The sequence below is a fragment of the Periplaneta americana genome, chromosome 4 (genome assembly GCF_040183065.1).
Source record: "Periplaneta americana isolate PAMFEO1 chromosome 4, P.americana_PAMFEO1_priV1, whole genome shotgun sequence".
NCBI lineage: Eukaryota > Metazoa > Arthropoda > Insecta > Blattodea > Blattidae > Periplaneta > Periplaneta americana.
The window spans coordinates 8,815,708-8,836,889 of record NC_091120.1 but is presented as its reverse complement, the minus strand read 5'-3'; the positions used below and the strand labels follow the sequence as shown (position 1 = coordinate 8,836,889).

General features: G+C 38.0%; 1 protein-coding gene across 3 annotated transcripts in view; it reads left to right on the top strand.

Annotated features, from left to right (window-relative positions):
- LOC138697518 (hexosaminidase D-like) overlaps window positions 1-21,182 on the top strand; it is a 942,328-nt gene that overhangs the window by 885,326 nt on the left and 35,820 nt on the right. For all 3 annotated transcript variants that reach the window (XM_069822821.1, XM_069822823.1, XM_069822822.1), the window contains one exon: window positions 11,474-11,715. In XM_069822821.1, coding sequence (XP_069678922.1) covers window positions 11,474-11,715 — 242 coding nt within the window. The remainder of the gene's footprint in view (window positions 1-11,473; window positions 11,716-21,182) is intronic.

Here is a 21,182-nt window from a genome sequence, read left to right as displayed (position 1 = left end):
TCCCCATAAGACATATGCTTTCCTACCTTGCTTAATATGACAAACGTATATGCGTCTACCTCGCATATAACGTCAAATATTCTGTGGTCCCAACTAATTCCCAATAAGACATATGCTTTCCTGCCTTGCTTAATATGACAAACGTATATGCGTCTACCTCGCATATAACGTCAAATATTCTGTGGTCCCAACTAATTCCCCATAAAACATATGCTTTCCTACCTTGCTTAATATGACAAACGTATATGCGTCTACCTCGCATATAACGCCAAATATTCTGTGGTCCCAACTAATTCCCCATAAGACATATGCTTTCCTACCTAGCTTAATATGACAAACGTATATGCGTCTACCTCGCATATAACGCCAAATATTCTGTGGTCCCAACTAATTCCCCATAAGACATATGCTTTCCTACCTTGCTTAATATGACAAACGTATATGCGTCTACCTCGCATATAACGCCAAATATTCTGTGGTCCCAACTAATTCCCAATAAGACATATGCTTTCCTGCCTTGCTTAATATGACAAACGTATATGCGTCTACCTCGCATATAACGCCAAATATTCTGTGGTCCCAACTAATTCCCCATAAGACATATGCTTTCCTACCTAGCTTAATATGACAAACGTATATGCGTCTACCTCGCATATAACGCCAAATATTCTGTGGTCCCAACTAATTCCCCATAAGACATATGCTTTCCTACCTTGCTTAATATGACAAACGTATATGCGTCTACCTCGCATATAACGTCAAATATTCTGTGGTCCCAACTAATTCCCCATAAGACATATGCTTTCCTGCCTTGCTTAATATGACATACGTATATGCGTCTACCTCGCATATAACGTCAAATATTCTGTGGTCCCAACTAATTCCCCATAAGACATATGCTTTCCTACCTTGCTTAATATGACATACGTATATGCGTCTACCTCGCATATAACGTCAAATATTCTGTGGTCCCAACTAATTCCCCATAAGACATATGCTTTCCTACCTTGCTTAATATGACATACGTATATGCGTCTACCTCGCATATAACGCCAAATATTCTGTGGTCCCAACTAATTCCCCATTAGACATATGCTTTCCTACCTTGCTTAATATGACATACGTATATGCGTCTACCTCGCATATAACGCCAAATATTCTGTGGTCCCAACTAATTCCCCATAAGACATATGCTTTCCTACCTTGCTTAATATGACATACGTATATGCGTCTACCTCGCATATAACGCCAAATATTCTGTGGTCCCAACTAATTCCCCATTAGACATATGCTTTCCTGCCTTGCTTAATATGACATACGTATATGCGTCTACCTCGCATATAACGCCAAATATTCTGTGGTCCCAACTAATTCCCAATAAGACATATGCTTTCCTGCCTTGCTTAATATGACAAACGTATATGCGTCTACCTCGCATATAACGCCAAATATTCTGTGGTCCAACTAATTCCCCATAAGACATATGCTTTCCTGCCTTGCTTAATATGACAAACGTATATGCGTCTACCTCGCATATAACGCCAAATATTCTGTGGTCCCAACTAATTCCCAATAAGACATATGCTTTCCTGCCTTGCTTAATATGACAAACGTATATGCGTCTACCTCGCATATAACGCCAAATATTCTGTGGTCCCAACTAATTCCCCATAAGACATATGCTTTCCTACCTTGCTTAATATGACAAACGTATATGCGTCTACCTCGCATATAACGTCAAATATTCTGTGGTCCCAACTAATTCCCCATAAGACATATGCTTTCCTGCCTTGCTTAATATGACATACGTATATGCGTCTACCTCGCATATAACGTCAAATATTCTGTGGTCCCAACTAATTCCCAATAAGACATATGCTTTCCTGCCTTGCTTAATATGACATACGTATATGCGTCTACCTCGCATATAACGTCAAATATTCTGTGGTCCCAACTAATTCCCCATTAGACATATGCTTTCCTGCCTTGCTTAATATGACATACGTATATGCGTCTACCTCGCATATAACGCCAAATATTCTGTGGTCCCAACTAATTCCCCATTAGACATATGCTTTCCTGCCTTGCTTAATATGACATACGTATATGCGTCTACCTCGCATATAACGCCAAATATTCTGTGGTCCCAACTAATTCCCAATAAGACATATGCTTTCCTGCCTTGCTTAATATGACAAACGTATATGCGTCTACCTCGCATATAACGCCAAATATTCTGTGGTCCAACTAATTCCCCATAAGACATATGCTTTCCTGCCTTGCTTAATATGACAAACGTATATGCGTCTACCTCGCATATAACGCCAAATATTCTGTGGTCCCAACTAATTCCCCATAAGACATATGCTTTCCTACCTTGCTTAATATGACAAACGTATATGCGTCTACCTCGCATATAACGTCAAATATTCTGTGGTCCCAACTAATTCCCCATAAGACATATGCTTTCCTGCCTTGCTTAATATGACATACGTATATGCGTCTACCTCGCATATAACGTCAAATATTCTGTGGTCCCAACTAATTCCCAATAAGACATATGCTTTCCTGCCTTGCTTAATATGACATACGTATATGCGTCTACCTCGCATATAACGTCAAATATTCTGTGGTCCAACTAATTCCCCATAAGACATATGCTTTCCTGCCTTGCTTAATATGACAAACGTATATGCGTCTACCTCGCATATAACGCCAAATATTCTGTGGTCCCAACTAATTCCCCATAAGACATATGCTTTCCTACCTTGCTTAATATGACAAACGTATATGCGTCTACCTCGCATATAACGTCAAATATTCTGTGGTCCCAACTAATTCCCCATAAGACATATGCTTTCCTGCCTTGCTTAATATGACATACGTATATGCGTCTACCTCGCATATAACGTCAAATATTCTGTGGTCCCAACTAATTCCCAATAAGACATATGCTTTCCTGCCTTGCTTAATATGACATACGTATATGCGTCTACCTCGCATATAACGTCAAATATTCTGTGGTCCCAACTAATTCCCAATAAGACATATGCTTTCCTGCCTTGCTTAATATGACATACGTATATGCGTCTACCTCGCATATAACGCCAAATATTCTGTGGTCCCAACTAATTCCCAATAAGACATATGCTTTCCTGCCTTGCTTAATATGACATACGTATATGCGTCTACCTCGCATATAACGTCAAATATTCTGTGGTCCCAACTAATTCCCAATAAGACATATGCTTTCCTGCCTTGCTTAATATGACATACGTATATGCGTCTACCTCGCATATAACGTCAAATATTCTGTGGTCCCAACTAATTCCCAATAAGACATATGCTTTCCTGCCTTGCTTAATATGACATACGTATATGCGTCTACCTCGCATATAACGCCAAATATTCTGTGGTCCCAACTAATTCCCAATAAGACATATGCTTTCCTGCCTTGCTTAATATGACATACGTATATGCGTCTACCTCGCATATAACGTCAAATATTCTGTGGTCCCAACTAATTCCCAATAAGACATATGCTTTCCTGCCTTGCTTAATATGACATACGTATATGCGTCTACCTCGCATATAACGTCAAATATTCTGTGGTCCCAACTAATTCCCCATAAGACATATGCTTTCCTGCCTTGCTTAATATGACAAACGTATATGCGTCTACCTCGCATATAACGCCAAATATTCTGTGGTCCCAACTAATTCCCAATAAGACATATGCTTTCCTGCCTTGCTTAATATGACATACGTATATGCGTCTACCTCGCATATAACGCCAAATATTCTGTGGTCCCAACTAATTCCCAATAAGACATATGCTTTCCTGCCTTGCTTAATATGACATACGTATATGCGTCTACCTCGCATATAACGTCAAATATTCTGTGGTCCCAACTAATTCCCAATAAGACATATGCTTTCCTGCCTTGCTTAATATGACATACGTATATGCGTCTACCTCGCATATAACGCCAAATATTCTGTGGTCCCAACTAATTCCCCATAAGACATATGCTTTCCTACCTTGCTTAATATGACAAACGTATATGCGTCTACCTCGCATATAACGCCAAATATTCTGTGGTCCCAACTAATTCCCCATAAGACATATGCTTTCCTACCTTGCTTAATACGACAAACGTATATGCGTCTACCTCGCATATAACGTCAAATATTCTGTGGTCCCAACTAATTCCCCATAAAACATATGCTTTCCTACCTTGCTTAATATGACAAACGTATATGCGTCTACCTCGCATATAACGCCAAATATTCTGTGGTCCCAACTAATTCCCCATAAGACATATGCTTTCCTACCTAGCTTAATATGACAAACGTATATGCGTCTACCTCGCATATAACGCCAAATATTCTGTGGTCCCAACTAATTCCCCATTAGACATATGCTTTCCTACCTTGCTTAATATGACATACGTATATGCGTCTACCTCGCATATAACGCCAAATATTCTGTGGTCCCAACTAATTCCCCATAAGACATATGCTTTCCTACCTTGCTTAATATGACATACGTATATGCGTCTACCTCGCATATAACGCCAAATATTCTGTGGTCCCAACTAATTCCCCATAAGACATATGCTTTCCTACCTTGCTTAATATGACATACGTATATGCGTCTACCTCGCATATAACGCCAAATATTCTGTGGTCCCAACTAATTCCCCATAAGACATATGCTTTCCTACCTTGCTTAATATGACATACGTATATGCGTCTACCTCGCATATAACGCCAAATATTCTGTGGTCCCAACTAATTCCCAATAAGACATATGCTTTCCTGCCTTGCTTAATATGACATACGTATATGCGTCTACCTCGCATATAACGTCAAATATTCTGTGGTCCCAACTAATTCCCAATAAGACATATGCTTTCCTGCCTTGCTTAATATGACATACGTATATGCGTCTACCTCGCATATAACGCCAAATATTCTGTGGTCCCAACTAATTCCCAATAAGACATATGCTTTCCTGCCTTGCTTAATATGACAAACGTATATGCGTCTACCTCGCATATAACGCCAAATATTCTGTGGTCCAACTAATTCCCCATAAGACATATGCTTTCCTGCCTTGCTTAATATGACAAACGTATATGCGTCTACCTCGCATATAACGCCAAATATTCTGTGGTCCCAACTAATTCCCCATAAGACATATGCTTTCCTACCTTGCTTAATATGACAAACGTATATGCGTCTACCTCGCATATAACGTCAAATATTCTGTGGTCCCAACTAATTCCCCATAAGACATATGCTTTCCTGCCTTGCTTAATATGACATACGTATATGCGTCTACCTCGCATATAACGTCAAATATTCTGTGGTCCCAACTAATTCCCCATAAGACATATGCTTTCCTGCCTTGCTTAATATGACATACGTATATGCGTCTACCTCGCATATAACGTCAAATATTCTGTGGTCCCAACTAATTCCCCATAAGACATATGCTTTCCTGCCTTGCTTAATATGACATACGTATATGCGTCTACCTCGCATATAACGTCAAATATTCTGTGGTCCCAACTAATTCCCCATAAGACATATGCTTTCCTGCCTTGCTTAATATGACATACGTATATGCGTCTACCTCGCATATAACGTCAAATATTCTGTGGTCCCAACTAATTCCCCATAAGACATATGCTTTCCTGCCTTGCTTAATATGACATACGTATATGCGTCTACCTCGCATATAACGTCAAATATTCTGTGGTCCCAACTAATTCCCCATAAGACATATGCTTTCCTGCCTTGCTTAATATGACATACGTATATGCGTCTACCTCGCATATAACGTCAAATATTCTGTGGTCCCAACTAATTCCCAATAAGACATATGCTTTCCTGCCTTGCTTAATATGACATACGTATATGCGTCTACCTCGCATATAACGTCAAATATTCTGTGGTCCCAACTAATTCCCAATAAGACATATGCTTTCCTGCCTTGCTTAATATGACATACGTATATGCGTCTACCTCGCATATAACGTCAAATATTCTGTGGTCCCAACTAATTCCCCATAAGACATATGCTTTCCTGCCTTGCTTAATATGACAAACGTATATGCGTCTACCTCGCATATAACGCCAAATATTCTGTGGTCCCAACTAATTCCCAATAAGACATATGCTTTCCTGCCTTGCTTAATATGACATACGTATATGCGTCTACCTCGCATATAACGCCAAATATTCTGTGGTCCAACTAATTCCCAATAAGACATATGCTTTCCTGCCTTGCTTAATATGACAAACGTATATGCGTCTACCTCGCATATAACGTCAAATATTCTGTGGTCCCAACTAATTCCCCATAAGACATATGCTTTCCTACCTTGCTTAATATGACAAACGTATATGCGTCTACCTCGCATATAACGCCAAATATTCTGTGGTCCCAACTAATTCCCCATAAGACATATGCTTTCCTACCTAGCTTAATATGACAAACGTATATGCGTCTACCTCGCATATAACGCCAAATATTCTGTGGTCCCAACTAATTCCCCATAAGACATATGCTTTCCTACCTTGCTTAATATGACAAACGTATATGCGTCTACCTCGCATATAACGCCAAATATTCTGTGGTCCCAACTAATTCCCCATAAGACATATGCTTTCCTACCTTGCTTAATACGACAAACGTATATGCGTCTACCTCGCATATAACGTCAAATATTCTGTGGTCCAACTAATTCCCCATAAGACATATGCTTTCCTACCTTGCTTAATACGACAAACGTATATGCGTCTACCTCGCATATAACGCCAAATATTCTGTGGTCCAACTAATTCCCCATAAGACATATGCTTTCCTACCTTCCTTAATACGACAAACGTATATGCGTCTACCTCGCATATAACGCCAAATATTCTGTGGTCCAACTAATTCCCCATAAGACATATGCTTTCCTACCTTGCTTAATACGACAAACGTATATGCGTCTACCTCGCATATAACGTCAAATATTCTGTGGTCCAACTAATTCCCCATAAGACATATGCTTTCCTACCTTGCTTAATACGACAAACGTATATGCGTCTACCTCGCATATAACGCCAAATATTCTGTGGTCCCAACTAATTCCCCATAAGACATATGCTTTCCTACCTTGCTTAATACGACAAACGTATATGCGTCTACCTCGCATATAACGTCATTTTCAACTTCAGTTTAGAATACGATTTTCTAAGAACCAAAGTATCTTAAGAAATATTTTGTTGAAATCTGGTAACCTGGCATATTCTTTACTCTCGCCTTCTGTCATAGATTTCTGGAAGACAGGCAGGTTCCCCATCCCATTGTAATCTGTCCAAATTCAGGCGGTATTAAGGATATCTGTATGCGGTCAGTTTCGACAGGGAATTTTTTTACTAAGTGCACTCATTTTAACGCAGTATGGCACTAAAAGAAAAGTTTTAACGTTGGAAGAAAAAGTTGAAGTAATTATTCATCAAATTGAGAATGGAATTAAAAAAGCTTACAGCTATCGTGGGTTTGGTCTAATTAATTCCACAGTCCAAATGATTTAGAAGAGCAAGGATAAAATTGTTGCTGCATTTGAACAGAATGAATCGAAGGTAGGGGAGGGAGCAGTGAAATTGTAACTGAAATAATGAACATACTCGTAGAACGTAATTTAGAAAGTGTGTATTGGACAAGTAGGAGACAACAGAGTAAAATGACTGATTACTTCACTCCTAAGTAAAGAAGTTTGGTGAATACTGAACAAACTATTTTAATATAGAATACTGGATTTATAATTGTAGGCCTACGTGTATTTTCTTAAGTTCATGGTAGGCTTAAAAGTGAATACATAAATCTGAAATAAGCCTATTTAAATTTGTAATTTTTCATTTTCCACCTCACTAGATTGATAATGTGAATCTCGGTTACTACGTCACTCGTTTATAACAACATAATTTTTAAGGTCCCTTGGATGTCATTATAACCAAGTTCTACTGTAGATTCCTGGGACGGACCATAAATGAAAGCACCCGTCGTTGCCCGGGTTGTCCTTTTTGCTTCTATTTTTAATTAAATGTTACGTTTTATTTAACAACGCTCGTAACTGCTGCCGAGGTTATATCAGCGTCGCCGGTGTGCCGGAAGTTGGTCCCGCAGGAGTTCTTTTACATGCCAGTGAATCTACAGACATGAGCCTGTCGCATTTAAACACACTTAAATGCCATCGACCTGGCCCGGGATCGAACCTGCAACCTCGGGCATAGAAGGCCAGCGCTATACCAACTGAGCTATATTTTTAATTAAACTGGTTGTTAGGCTTTTCGGAATTCTCAGGAACTCAACTATAGAAACCAGTATGTCTTGAGAAATTAGATTTCACAAATTCAGAACATATTAATTAGCCTATATTATTTTTTAATTTATATACAGAAAATTTTGCAAGAAGTCGTTTAACACTTCATACATTCATTCATTGTGTTCCGCTAAAGGGCAGGTCTTTCACTTTAAACCCAACTTTCTCCATTTTTCCTATTTTCTGCCTTCCTCTTTGTCTCCGCATATGATCCTTATATCTTAATGTCGTCTATCACCTGATTTTTTTTACTTGGTTATTTAACGACGCTCTATCAACTACAAGGTTATTTATCGTCGATGAAATTGGTGATAGTAAGATGATATTTGGCGAGATGAGGCCGAGGATTCGCCATAGATTACCTGACATTTGCCTTATGGTTGGGGAAAACCTCAGAAAAAACCCAACCAGGTAATCAGCCCAATCGGGGATCGAACCCGCTCCCGAACGCAACTTCAGGCCGGCAGGCAAGCGCCTTAACCGATGAGCCACGCCAGTGGCATCGCCTGATTTCTTCCCCCGAACTCTTCTCCCGTTCACCATTCCTTCCAGATGTTTGCAGTTTTCTTGGGAAGGAAAAATTGGATCTTTCTCTTTTTCTTCCGCCATATGAAGCCATTGTAACTTAGTCTCTTGTTTAGAAATGAATCTTCTGTCATTGTTTTTACGTGTCCATACCATTTTACTGTCTTTTGAGTATTGAGCATTGATATTTTCTCTCATTACATACTCTCATTTTTTATCTGTCCTAGAAATTCTTAGCGAACTTACAAACTTGCTTACAATAAGGAATCCGCAGGTTCATTGCCGCCCTCACATAAGCTCGCCATCGGTCGCTATCCTACGCAAGATTAATCCAGTCTCTATCATCATATCCCACCTCCCTCGAATCCAGTTTAATATTATCCTCCCATCTACGTGTCTCGACCACACCTGTGGAGTAACGGTTAGCGCATCTAGCCGTGAAACCAGGTGGCCCGGGTTCGATTCCCGGTCGGGGCAAGTTACCTGGTTGAGGTTTTCCGGGGTTTTCCCTGAACCCAATATGAGCAAATGCTGGGTAACTTTCGGTGCTGGACCCCGGACTCATTTCACCGGCATTATCATCTTCATCTCATTCAGACGCTAAATAACCTAAGATATTGATAAAGCGTCGTAAAATAACCTACTGAAAAAAATCTACGTCTCGGCCTCCCCAAAGGTCGTTTTCCCTCCGGCCTCCTAACTAACACTCTATATGCATTTCTGGATTCGCCCATAGCGAACGCCACACAAAAATCACTCGATTATTTTATTGGTTTTAACCATTAATTTACGAGACATGTGTGACGGTAACAAAATGTAGAGAACAATTGTCAACAGTAATCTCACTAGAGGTTTTGATTTATCTAGAGAAAATCAAAACTCTAGTGGGATTTAGTTGACTATTACACGATTAGAAGAAAGTATATAAAGATTAGAAGTAGGCCTAACGAAGTACTGCAATACAATAAAATATTAATTGACTTACGAAAATACAACTGTCTTCAAATGTATTACTGTACCATCTCAACATTACAAATATTACGCTAGATGCATGCTAGATGGCAGTAGTGTGTTATGATTAGCTGTTACCTTGCTGTCAGTTGTGCCAACTATGGAATCTTCATTGAACTCTGTACACGATTACTAGCAATGCCTTCTCGATCTAGATCACGATGGCAGTGTTACTAGTCAAGAAGGCTTTGTTGATTCAGTTTCATTTTTATTAAAACAGTTGCATTCCACTTCAATTATCCGAATCCCAGTAATCAACGTCACTTGACTGATGATTTTCAATAAATTTTAATATTAAACAATCTCTGATCCTACGTGACTATCCATAATATCATATAGCAGAAGCTATAACATAACCTAAATAATATAGCCTATACAAGTGTTAGAAAAGTTTTAATTAACGACGATGACATAAAAAATAAACATGAATAATTTTAAAAGGAATAATTATTGAATGTACAATTTTCAAATTTGAATGTTTTAGTGGTTGGTGGTTCAGTTGATGTTATATTGGACGTGTGCGTAAAAGAAGTGAACTCGTTGATGTAGGCCTACATGGCTTATTCCTCAACTTATTCAGGATTTCCGAATAGTGCTCTTCATTTATTTGTAAATAGGATTTCAGGGAAAATGCATAGGTATGACCAGTGATCTTGATTAATTCTTGTTCTTGAATGCCAATGAAAGTCATATTTGAAACTGCTGTGCATCGACTGGAGTGATTTGACGTCCAGACCAGTGCAGTTTGAAATGTTGGCAAACAAAGAAACAAATGCTAGGGACGCGATAAAATTGTGCGATAAGCAGCCATGATTGATTGAAAAACGTCCTTTCGTATCGTTTTATTGGTCGAAAGTAGTATGACGTAGTAAAAGTGTAATAGTCAAAATAAAAAAAAAAGTAATGAAAACTGAAACCAAAATATTGTCGTACCATCGGATCTATGCTCCTTCAGCGCTGTCGTTGTTCTTGAAAAACGCCTCTACTCACCCCATTCCACCCGTTTCTCTCCCACTACGTCAAACAGCAGGCCACGAACCTTGCCGAATAGGGATGTTGCCAAACTTCCGTCAAACAGTGTCATGTCTCTTAAATATTGCTTATAATACTGTAAGGTTAATTATTACTTATTCATAATTTAATTTAAGTAGGACTAATGACGCTGATTGACTTATGCAAAATGCTATTACTTGCTTAATAACATTTCTTTCACCACTCCGTGTTACAGTATTCATGTTGAGTTGACCACACTGGACTGCAAGTGCAAATAAACTGTCCCGCAAGAAGGCTCAAAATTGCTTAGTAGTGGGGGGAGAGAAAGGGAGAGGGGTAGAAAAGAGAGAAATAGGAATACAGAGGGAGAAATGAATTGCCGAGGCTGAAAAGGAATTAAGGTTCAGTTCGTATATCTTACGGGGGCACAGAACCGATGGTCGGACTATATTTGCTTGTGCCAAAATCTGAAGACAGAAAAAAGCCCTACGTAAGCGCCTAACAATGCTTGTAAGATCTGTTTGTTTTTTAGTGAATGAATACTGTGTTTGAATCGCACGCAGGTGTGGGTGTACGCAGAGGACGTGTACCGGTTCGTGCCCAGCATGGTTTGGGACAAGTTCGCGGCGGTATTCCCGTACGTGTGGTCCGCCAGCGCTTTCAAAGGAGCCTTCGGAGAGACGCTGTACATCCCGAACGTGAAGAGGCATTTGGAAAACAACCTGCGGTGGCTGGAGGTGATGAGCGCGGAAGGGCCAAAGTTCAAGGGCGGCTTCAGAGGGATCGCCATTACAGGCTGGCAGAGGTAAGTCTTCTACTCGCTACTGTTTCTTGTGCTTTACGATAATGGCGCTGCATTTCAATGCCAGGCCATAAACAGAGTGCTTAAAAGTTGCTTTACGGCGCAATGGCTTCACAGAGAGAAACTTGCGCCATCTGGCAGCCGAGGCGCTGTGTGCAAGGTTTTCGGTTTATTTGTGGGTGTTCGGGCCCCGGCCGGATATATCCTATTTGTGTGAAATATGTGACATTTATCAGCGCGTAAACACAAGACCGTGACCAGCCCCGCTACGGGCCTCGGAGAAGGAGCGATAATTCCCATCATGCCTGCTACAATGTAAGATGACTTACGGCCGGTTCCACAGTGTTCATCAGATTTCCCTTGACAACTTCAGATTTACAGTTATTGTTAATCTTGTAACGCGTTGTACGAAACACAACTCTTTCACCGGCAGCAATAAAAAGAAACCGCAACCAATCTCACAAATCCTAATAAAAGAAAATATAATAGATATCAATTATTTAGCCACCACGTTACATTGTACATGTCTGTGCGTAGTTTTAAATCTAATATAAGTCAAGTCCATGTTACTCTTCCCTTTATTCTTCCTGGCATCTGTCTTAAAATTCATCCCAGCTTGGTTTATATTACTGTCCAGGAGATTGTTCAAACAAACAAACAATCAATCAAAACATACAGAGGTGAGCCTGCCTGGAGAGAAATAAAAAATAGGTTGCAGCCACCAAATTACTCTTCAAGGAACGACCACTCATATAAATTCAGGGAAAGAAGGCAGAGGACGGACACTGGAAAGTTTTCTTTTCTCAATCGTACTATCAGGGACTGGAATGCTTTACCTGCAGACTTACTAAAGGCTTTACCAACAACCAAAAATGTATTTAAAAATAGGCTTAAGGACCTTACTAAAAGACGGTAATTACACACAGTACTTAAAGGGTGTAAATGATATGTTGATGGGCCACGGACCACTTCCCTTCCCCCACTCTTTCTCTTCTACTATCACAAAGAACTTGCTAATTTCTTAGATATAAACCCTGAATTATGATAATAGGGGAACATAAATATACTGTAAGTTCACAGGGCTAACGGCTTCGAAGCTGGGTACCTGGTTCTAATGAAGTGCACTGGTAGCAATCTAAAACATGGGGGCATGAGATAGTTACTCTGCCTGCCAATAAAAATTCACTTCACTAAATCCCCAAGGTAAAAAAAAAAAAATGTTGTTATTGAAGTGTTGTATCAGTGAAGAATTATGTTGTGTCAGTGAAGTGTGTTGTATCAGTGAAGAAGTATGTCGTGTCAGTGAAGTGTGCTGTGTAAGTGAAACGTGTTCCTGTCAGTGAAGCTTTATAGTTTATAGTGGCAGTGCAAAGTATTTGAACAGTGAAATGTTTTAGAAGTGTTGGTGAAATCAGGATAGAATCAGTGAAATGTGTCGTAGTTCCAGTGCAGTGAGTGAGTTGACAGCGAAATGAGTGTAATGTTGAAAGGTACTTGTGCAGATATGAACATATACTCGTGGGTTTTAGTTCGATCTTAGTTTTAAGATACAAATTAGAATATTTCAAATGTTATTTTAAGTGATCGTTTCATTTAATTTAGTATATTCCCTGTTGTTATTATTATTATTATTATTATTATTATTATTATTAGTATTAATTATTAGTACTATTATTAATTGTATTTTTAATTAATAAGTTTATTATTGTCATTATTGAGTGTAATTAGTTACCACTGCCACCGGGTATATACCCATTGCAGTGTGAATAAATACATACATACATACATACATACATACATACATACATACATACATACATACATACATACATACATACATACATACATACATACATACATACATACATACATTGCCGTCTTAATTTATCCGTAGTAATGTCACGAGAGGTCTGAGATTTATCTGGCAGATCTCAGACCTCGAGTGACATTCATTAGGACTATTTCGTAAATAAAATAAAAATGTGAAGAAAAATTGCAATATGGCATTCACAAACTACACCTACTAGGAAAAGAAAACTATAATTTGAGCGTATCAACTCATAAAACTAAAGTAATGGCCCACAGTGGTAAATTTCCAATTCGTACAAAAATAATAGTTGATAATAAGCCCATAGAACAAGTATCTCATTTTGATTATTTAGGTTGTAATATAACTTATGATGTAGATAGAGATATTGACAACAAAATAAGCAAATTCCATTGGATATGCGGAACAATAAATAGAACACTAAAAATAAAACTAGAAAAGAAACAAAACTAAAGTTTGCAAATCAAGATTTCAGGTATAACTCCCTGTAAAGTTGATTTGAATAATTTCGAGGGAAAAATTGTTCCGGAGCCGGGTATCGAACCCGGGACCTTTGGTTTAACGTACCAAAAACCAAAGGTCCCGGGTTCGATACCCGGCTCCGGAACAATTTTTCCCTCGAAATTATTCAAAACTAAAGTTCCATAAAACTATGGCGGTACCCGTGTTGACATATGGAAGCGAATCATGGATAATTAAAGAACGAGATAAAAGTAAATTACAGGCTGCAGGGATGAGGTTTCTTCCAGAGTAAAGGGATGTACAAGAAGGGATCTGATAAGAAATGAGGATATCCGTAAGGAATTAAATATATATAACATAAACGAAAAAGTTGAAGATTATAAAGAAAAGTGGAAAGAACACCTGTCTGGAATGGATAACGAAAGAATTCCAGCACTGATACAACAGTACCAACCTAAAGGCAAAAGAGATGTCGGACGTCCTAGGAAGAGGAGGAACTGAATAAAATGTGAAGACGGAACAGGCACTAAGCCTAAACCATGAAGTGATGATGATGATGATGATGATGATGATGATGATGATGATGATGATGATGATGATGATGATGAAGAAGAAGAAGAAGAAGAAGAAGAAGAAGAAGAAGAATATACCCCTAAAATTCGCTCACAAAATGTTAATAATTGTATATTTACGAATACTTAACCTATTCAGACATTGTGAAGTTGAAATAGGTGAATATCGATTACTGCAATATAGAAATTGGATGTTATTCAGTCATGCCAATTGAGAAAAATGAATACAGGTTTAACAGTGTTAATTACATGCACTGCGCTTTTCTCTTGTTATTATAACAGAAATACGTTTTCATTATCTGCTGAAATCATAATTTAATTTAAACATTTTATAATATAATTACCTGATTAATACATTAATTAAATGAAGAATTGTTGAAAACGCAGTTATCAAACTGAATGAAGGAGTGTAATTTCCTTCAGGTAGCTTACAATGGGCATGGAATTAGAAGATCAAGACGTAGATGTGGAAGTAGGATTTCACACTTTATTTAGTACATTATACACTACACCGAGAATTATGAACTACTGTATGTAATATGTGTGTGGAGACAGCTATAGTCCCGGCGCTCTAATTTCCGGCAGCCAATCACGTTGAGGTCGGCTACATTTAAACGTGTGCCTCTTGTGATTCGCTTATGAAGACGTTATTCATTTCTTAAGGCTCGATAAATACTTAATATAATCGCCCGCCATTTTTGGCTCTTTCGTTGGCGTTCGCAGGAAGCACACTAGGACGTTATTTGTCACTTAATTATTTGCTCAATTACATTGCGTTTGATTTATTATCATAGGAGCTATGACATGATAATGTTTAACGGTGTGGCAAATAGATACCCCGTCAGGTAGCTCGGCAACGAAAGAACAAAAATGGCAAACGATACTACCTACTTAGACTTTATAGAGCCTTCACTTCCTAAGACGTAAGCAAAGAGGAGGAGTCACGACGGGAATAACAGCGTCGCGACTATAACAATGCTTATGTATTCACACTACAGCGAGACATGTTGCTACACCATCTCTGTACAGATAATTAAAACGCAAATTTTATTACTCCATACGGAAGGCAATTTGTTCAGATACCTTGTATGTAATACTTTACAAGGTCTGATGTTACGCGCTGACGTTACATAAATTTGAACATCTGATTTTCTATTAATTGTTTAAGTTCATTCTCGTAATACAAATTTGATAGACTACAATTAAGTTAGGTTACCTGTGAGAGCGGGACTAATGGCAACTATGCCTTATTTCGACCGTTACTTCGTGCTACAGGAAAGCATTTTTCCATAGCTCGACAAACGCATTCTCGCTGTAGTGTGTAACGGAACTAAAGCTGCATCTACACAGTTCAATATTCCATGCGCGTATGCATGAAATCTGGGAAGAATATTGAAAGAATCAAGAAGATTTTGTGTGTACATGGTGCGCCGTTTTAAATAAATGAATAAATGAATCATTGAATAAAAATGTTAATTAATATCAAATATCAATATTGCATTCATTGCTAGAATGCGTAAATTTGAAAGAAAAGTTTAACCGTGTAGTTGCATCTTAATGGATTCATATCCATCGATTTACGGGGAAACAGTTGGCGACACTGACTAAACAAAAGAACGACCATGCGATAAATTGATAGCGATAAATCTAGCTGCAAAAATTATCGCGATGTCTGTGATCGGTTGAAATTCAAATTTTCATTACACTTCATTGGTCAAAAACGGAATGACGTCATATAAACGAAATAATCAACAGTAATCTCACTAGAGGTTTTGATTTATCTATAGAAAATCCAAACTCGAGTGGAGTTAAATTCACTATTACACGATTAGAAGAAAGTAAATAATCCAGACCTGTGAAGTAACGGTTAGCGCGTCTGGCAGCGAAACCAAGTGGCTCAGATTCGAATCCCGGTCGGGGCAAGTCACCTCGTCAAGGCTTTTTCCGATGTTTTCCCTCAACCCAATATGAACAAATGCTGGGTAAATTATTATTATTATTATTATTATTATTATTATTATTATTATTATTATTATTATTATTATTATTACTAGTGGCTTGTGCAGCAAATGCTGCAAACTAAGTTCATTAGACGTTCAAATAAAAATTTTTCAGATTTATTTTCAATGAAGAATACCATGTTTCGTGAACTACCTTTAAATGTATTCTGCTAAGAGATTTTGCTGAAATGATCGAGAGACTACAAAATTTTGTAGGCCTCTTATTTTATCAGTAATTAATACCTTTTGGTTTTTGCTCTCTCTCTCTCGAGCCAATACTGAAGAGAATGACGTACATAAATATCTACACCACACCGCCATTATAATACATATATATTATAAATCCGCTACTCAGTAAATTAGAAATGAAGATCTAATTTAACATATTCTCTACATCTACTTACTGTATATAACCCCAAAACGTTTCACTTTCATACCATCAGTATAACTTTAATATGCATAATTAATGAAAAATAGTCACATCATGGCATTAACTATAATAATATTTAATTTCTAATGGTAATAATGTCATCAAACCACCTCAAGTTTCGTAGATTTGAATATCCAATACACGGCTGTACTCAGAACACCGCAGAATCAGACCTGTAAATTATTTTAGTAAGTCTTGAAGATTTAATAACCAATTGAATTTGAGCTCTAAATATGTCAGCAATCCTGCAGGTCATGCATGGCCTTCGTGTAATAGCCTATTGTTTATTGTAGTGTGTGTTTTGTTTTATTCTAAAATGTGCTAAAAATGCAGTTAGTTCTCAAAACTGACGACAGATTGATTTTGGAAAATAAGAAAATGATGTAGGAAAATTGACATTTCACTGAAAACGACTATTTTTCTGAAAAACTTTGGGTTCCAAGCTTCAAAATGAGGGGTCATTTATTAAAATCCGTTCAGCCGTTTTTCCATAATTTCCATTACCAGTTCAAATTATATATATATATATATATATATATATATATATATATATATATATATATATATATATATATATATATATATAGATTATTATTATTATTATTATTATTATTATTATTATTATTATTATTATTATTATTAAAATCATTCATGCTGCAGAGCGATAAGTATTCAGTTCCATACTTTCACAATACTTTTTATGCAGAATTGTAGGTGTCCAGAAGTAAAGGAATGAAAATGGTTAATTTCATTCAATTTTAGCGAGCGAACATTCAGGTCTTTAAATGGTTTTAGACTGGTACATGGCGATGTATCGTTTAGTACAGTGATTGAGCATTAGCACGTATGCAGCATAAAAGGCAGAAATCGCTTAGCGCTGGAATGCAATGCAGCATTGACAGCTCGAGTGACGGGATATCATCGGGCGACTTGCTGCAAGTTTTACGCTTAGGCCTTGAAATCCATTAGCAGCCGGACGTTTTGAACAGGAGCAAAAACGTTTAAAAAGTCGTCATCGTGCCGTATGCATTATGCATCGCCGATAACATCCATTACATTGCCGGCAAACTTTTATCTGAGTCCATAGTGCAGGCTGCATGTAAACCAGAGCTGGGATATACGGGAAGCATGTTACAAACGTTATCACAGATGGAGTTGCATTTCCCTTTCTTTCTTTTCCTCTATCTTTCTCTACATAGGCCTACCTCTCGCTTTCTCCCACACTGTCACTGTAAGAAATAAAGCATAAGGAAAAAAACATGGGGTGTGGCTGTGTTGGGGACACGATCTGGGTTTTGCGTGGCTTAAATTGACAGATCTAGACGAGATCTTTCGTTTGGCATCAAAATCAGTGCGCCAGCAAATCGGAGTCTCGAGATATACTGTCCGGAAATTTTCGCCCACGCTCAAAATGGTCGGCAGTCGCAGCGGGCCCTCACTCGCGCATGCGCGACGCCACACATCGTAGCCGTATAGCCGATCAAACGACTACTTTATCTCACTCGTGTTATTAGTCATTAAATTTTAGTGTTTGAATGGATCTTAGGAGAAAATCCAGAAACTATTAAGGAAAACACGTGAATCCTACTGGAAGCAAGTAAACAGATTTTGCAAGTAAATCTCGAAAAGATAAAGTACCTATATGATTATGTCTCGTAACCAGAACATAGTACGAAATTAAAATATGAAAAATTGGTAATTTATCCTTTGAAGAGGTGGAAAAATTCAAATATCTTGGAACAACAGTAACAAATATAAATGACACTCGAGAGGAAATTAAACTCAGAGTAAATATGGGAAATACCCGTTATTATCATTTTTTTCATGCTGTCAAAAAAGCTGAAAGTTAGAATTTATAAAACCGTCAGGTCTATATTACTGGTTGTTCTGTATAGTTGTGAAACTTGGACTCTCACTTTGAGAGACGAACAAAGATTTAAGTTGTGGTTTGTTTAGGCGATCATCGCCTGTCGCACATCGCTGGCGATTGTCGCCTGGAGATGCTAGCAGTTAAAATAATGAGCACGCTTACTTTACAGTAATGATCGCCAACGTAGATCGTTGGACGCGACGCGGATCGCTGGAGGTTGCATCTGAAGCAAATTCAAGACGCACATCTCCGCATACATGTTCAATAATCGATATTTAGGGAAGGCCATGTAGAAATATTGAATCGAGTTATGGCAACAAAACAAATGAGAATCGACAGCGATATACACTGGTAAAGAAACCACTTCCTGACGATCATCGCCAGCGTTTATAATCGCCGGCAATGTGCGTCCGGCGATGATCGCCGTAAACAAACCGTAGCTTAAGAGTGTTTGAGAATAAAGTGCTTAGGAAAATATTTGGGGCTAAGAGGGATGAAGTTACAGGATAATGGTGAAAGTTACACGACGCAGAACTGCACGCATTGTATTCTTCACCTGACATAGTTAGGAATATTAAATCTCTCTATTCCTCTGCACAGAACATCCTTCTACTCATCGTCTTTCAGCATATCTATTTCACGCCTCTGGAACTCTCTCCCTGACCACGTCAGAGACTGTCGGACAATATCAAAATTCAAATTTAAATTAAAAGTCACATTCTAGCTCATGGAATTGTTTTTTGAACACCTGTCAAGTTGCGCAACTTCGGCTTAACCCATGACATAGAGTAAATATTGTAACTATGCTGTTGTAAAATTGACAACTAACATGCAATGTATTTATTATTATTATTATTATTATTATTATTATTATTATTATTATTATTATTATTATTAATTATCACTATCATCATTGCTATCTCTGTTTTTCTTTCTTTTTTTCTTGTATTAGCTCGATGAGAGCTCTATAGTGTTCTTTTGACCCTGTTGACCCTTTATAGGGCTTTAATTTAATTTGTACTATTTTTCATCAGCGTTTGCATTTCTTTTTTGTATTTATATGTGCTATCTGGTGGGATGGAAGAGAAGGCCTTATGGCCTTAATCCTGTCAGATTAAATAAATAAATAAATACATAAATAAATAAATACATAGATAAATAAATACATAAATAAATAAATAAATAAATAAATAAATAAATAAATAAATAAATAAATAAGGGATGTAGCACATATGGGCGAATCCAGAAATGCATGTACATTTTGAGGAGGTTTCGAACTTATTTCAGGAGGCCACCTTGTTAAAATGGACCACATTCAGATATAATATCCACAAATAAATCGGGTTGTTCCAGTTAGAAATTTTGTTCAAAAATTTCGAATCACACTGTATTTCGAACAGTGCCTCAGATATTATAACAGATCATATTGTCTTTGAACTGAAGTGTTTTATTGTGTTTGAAATGGTTATATCGCAAAAACGAGGTTCAAGATCATAAACTGTATGCAGTAAACTGGATAAATTGTAGTAACAAGGATTGTAAAATTGTAATGGGGTTGTTTCAGTAAGCACTAGCTAAGCTGGTGGGGATATTGTGTAGCAAATATCGGCCGCTCCACGAACGTGTTGCATGCTCTTTGGTCTAGCTTATAATAGACTCTGCCTACGCAATTTGCTCTCATGTACTGAAAGACTTCACCGTGCCGGCTGGGAGAGAAGACCATAATGACCACCGCTGGGCGGGGTGGTCCATTGAGATGCATTCTGTACGGATCACGAGAGAATCCACCTCGCCAAGCAATTAAGACTTTACGAGGCCTGTTTGTTCCCTCCCGCCGGCTGCAGCAACTCCTTCGATCTTTTCCAAGCAAAATACGTTAAGCTAGCTTTGGATGTAAAAAGGTCTTAGAATCATTGCCTCTGTTTTGTACTGAAATAAACTTTATGCTCGACCATGCCGAAATATAGTAATTATACACCTGGTAGCAGCCCTTTAATGGACCTCATTAAAGTACACCTATTCATTAAAGTTCAGGTGTTCCACCAATCAGAAAATACCATTGCAGCAATATGGAAGCGCAAGTAGGGGAGAGTCGGGTAGTATCGGACATCGGGTAATATCGGACAGTGAGTTTCTTTCATCTACCACACGATGATAGTACCTGATTGACGTGGTTACGTTTCTGTGATGTCGCATAGAGAAACGTAACCATGTCATTCAGGTACTACCATATGGTGGTAGATGAAAGAAACGCACTGTCAGATACTACCCGATGTCCGATACTACCCGACTCTCCCCTATCGATTAT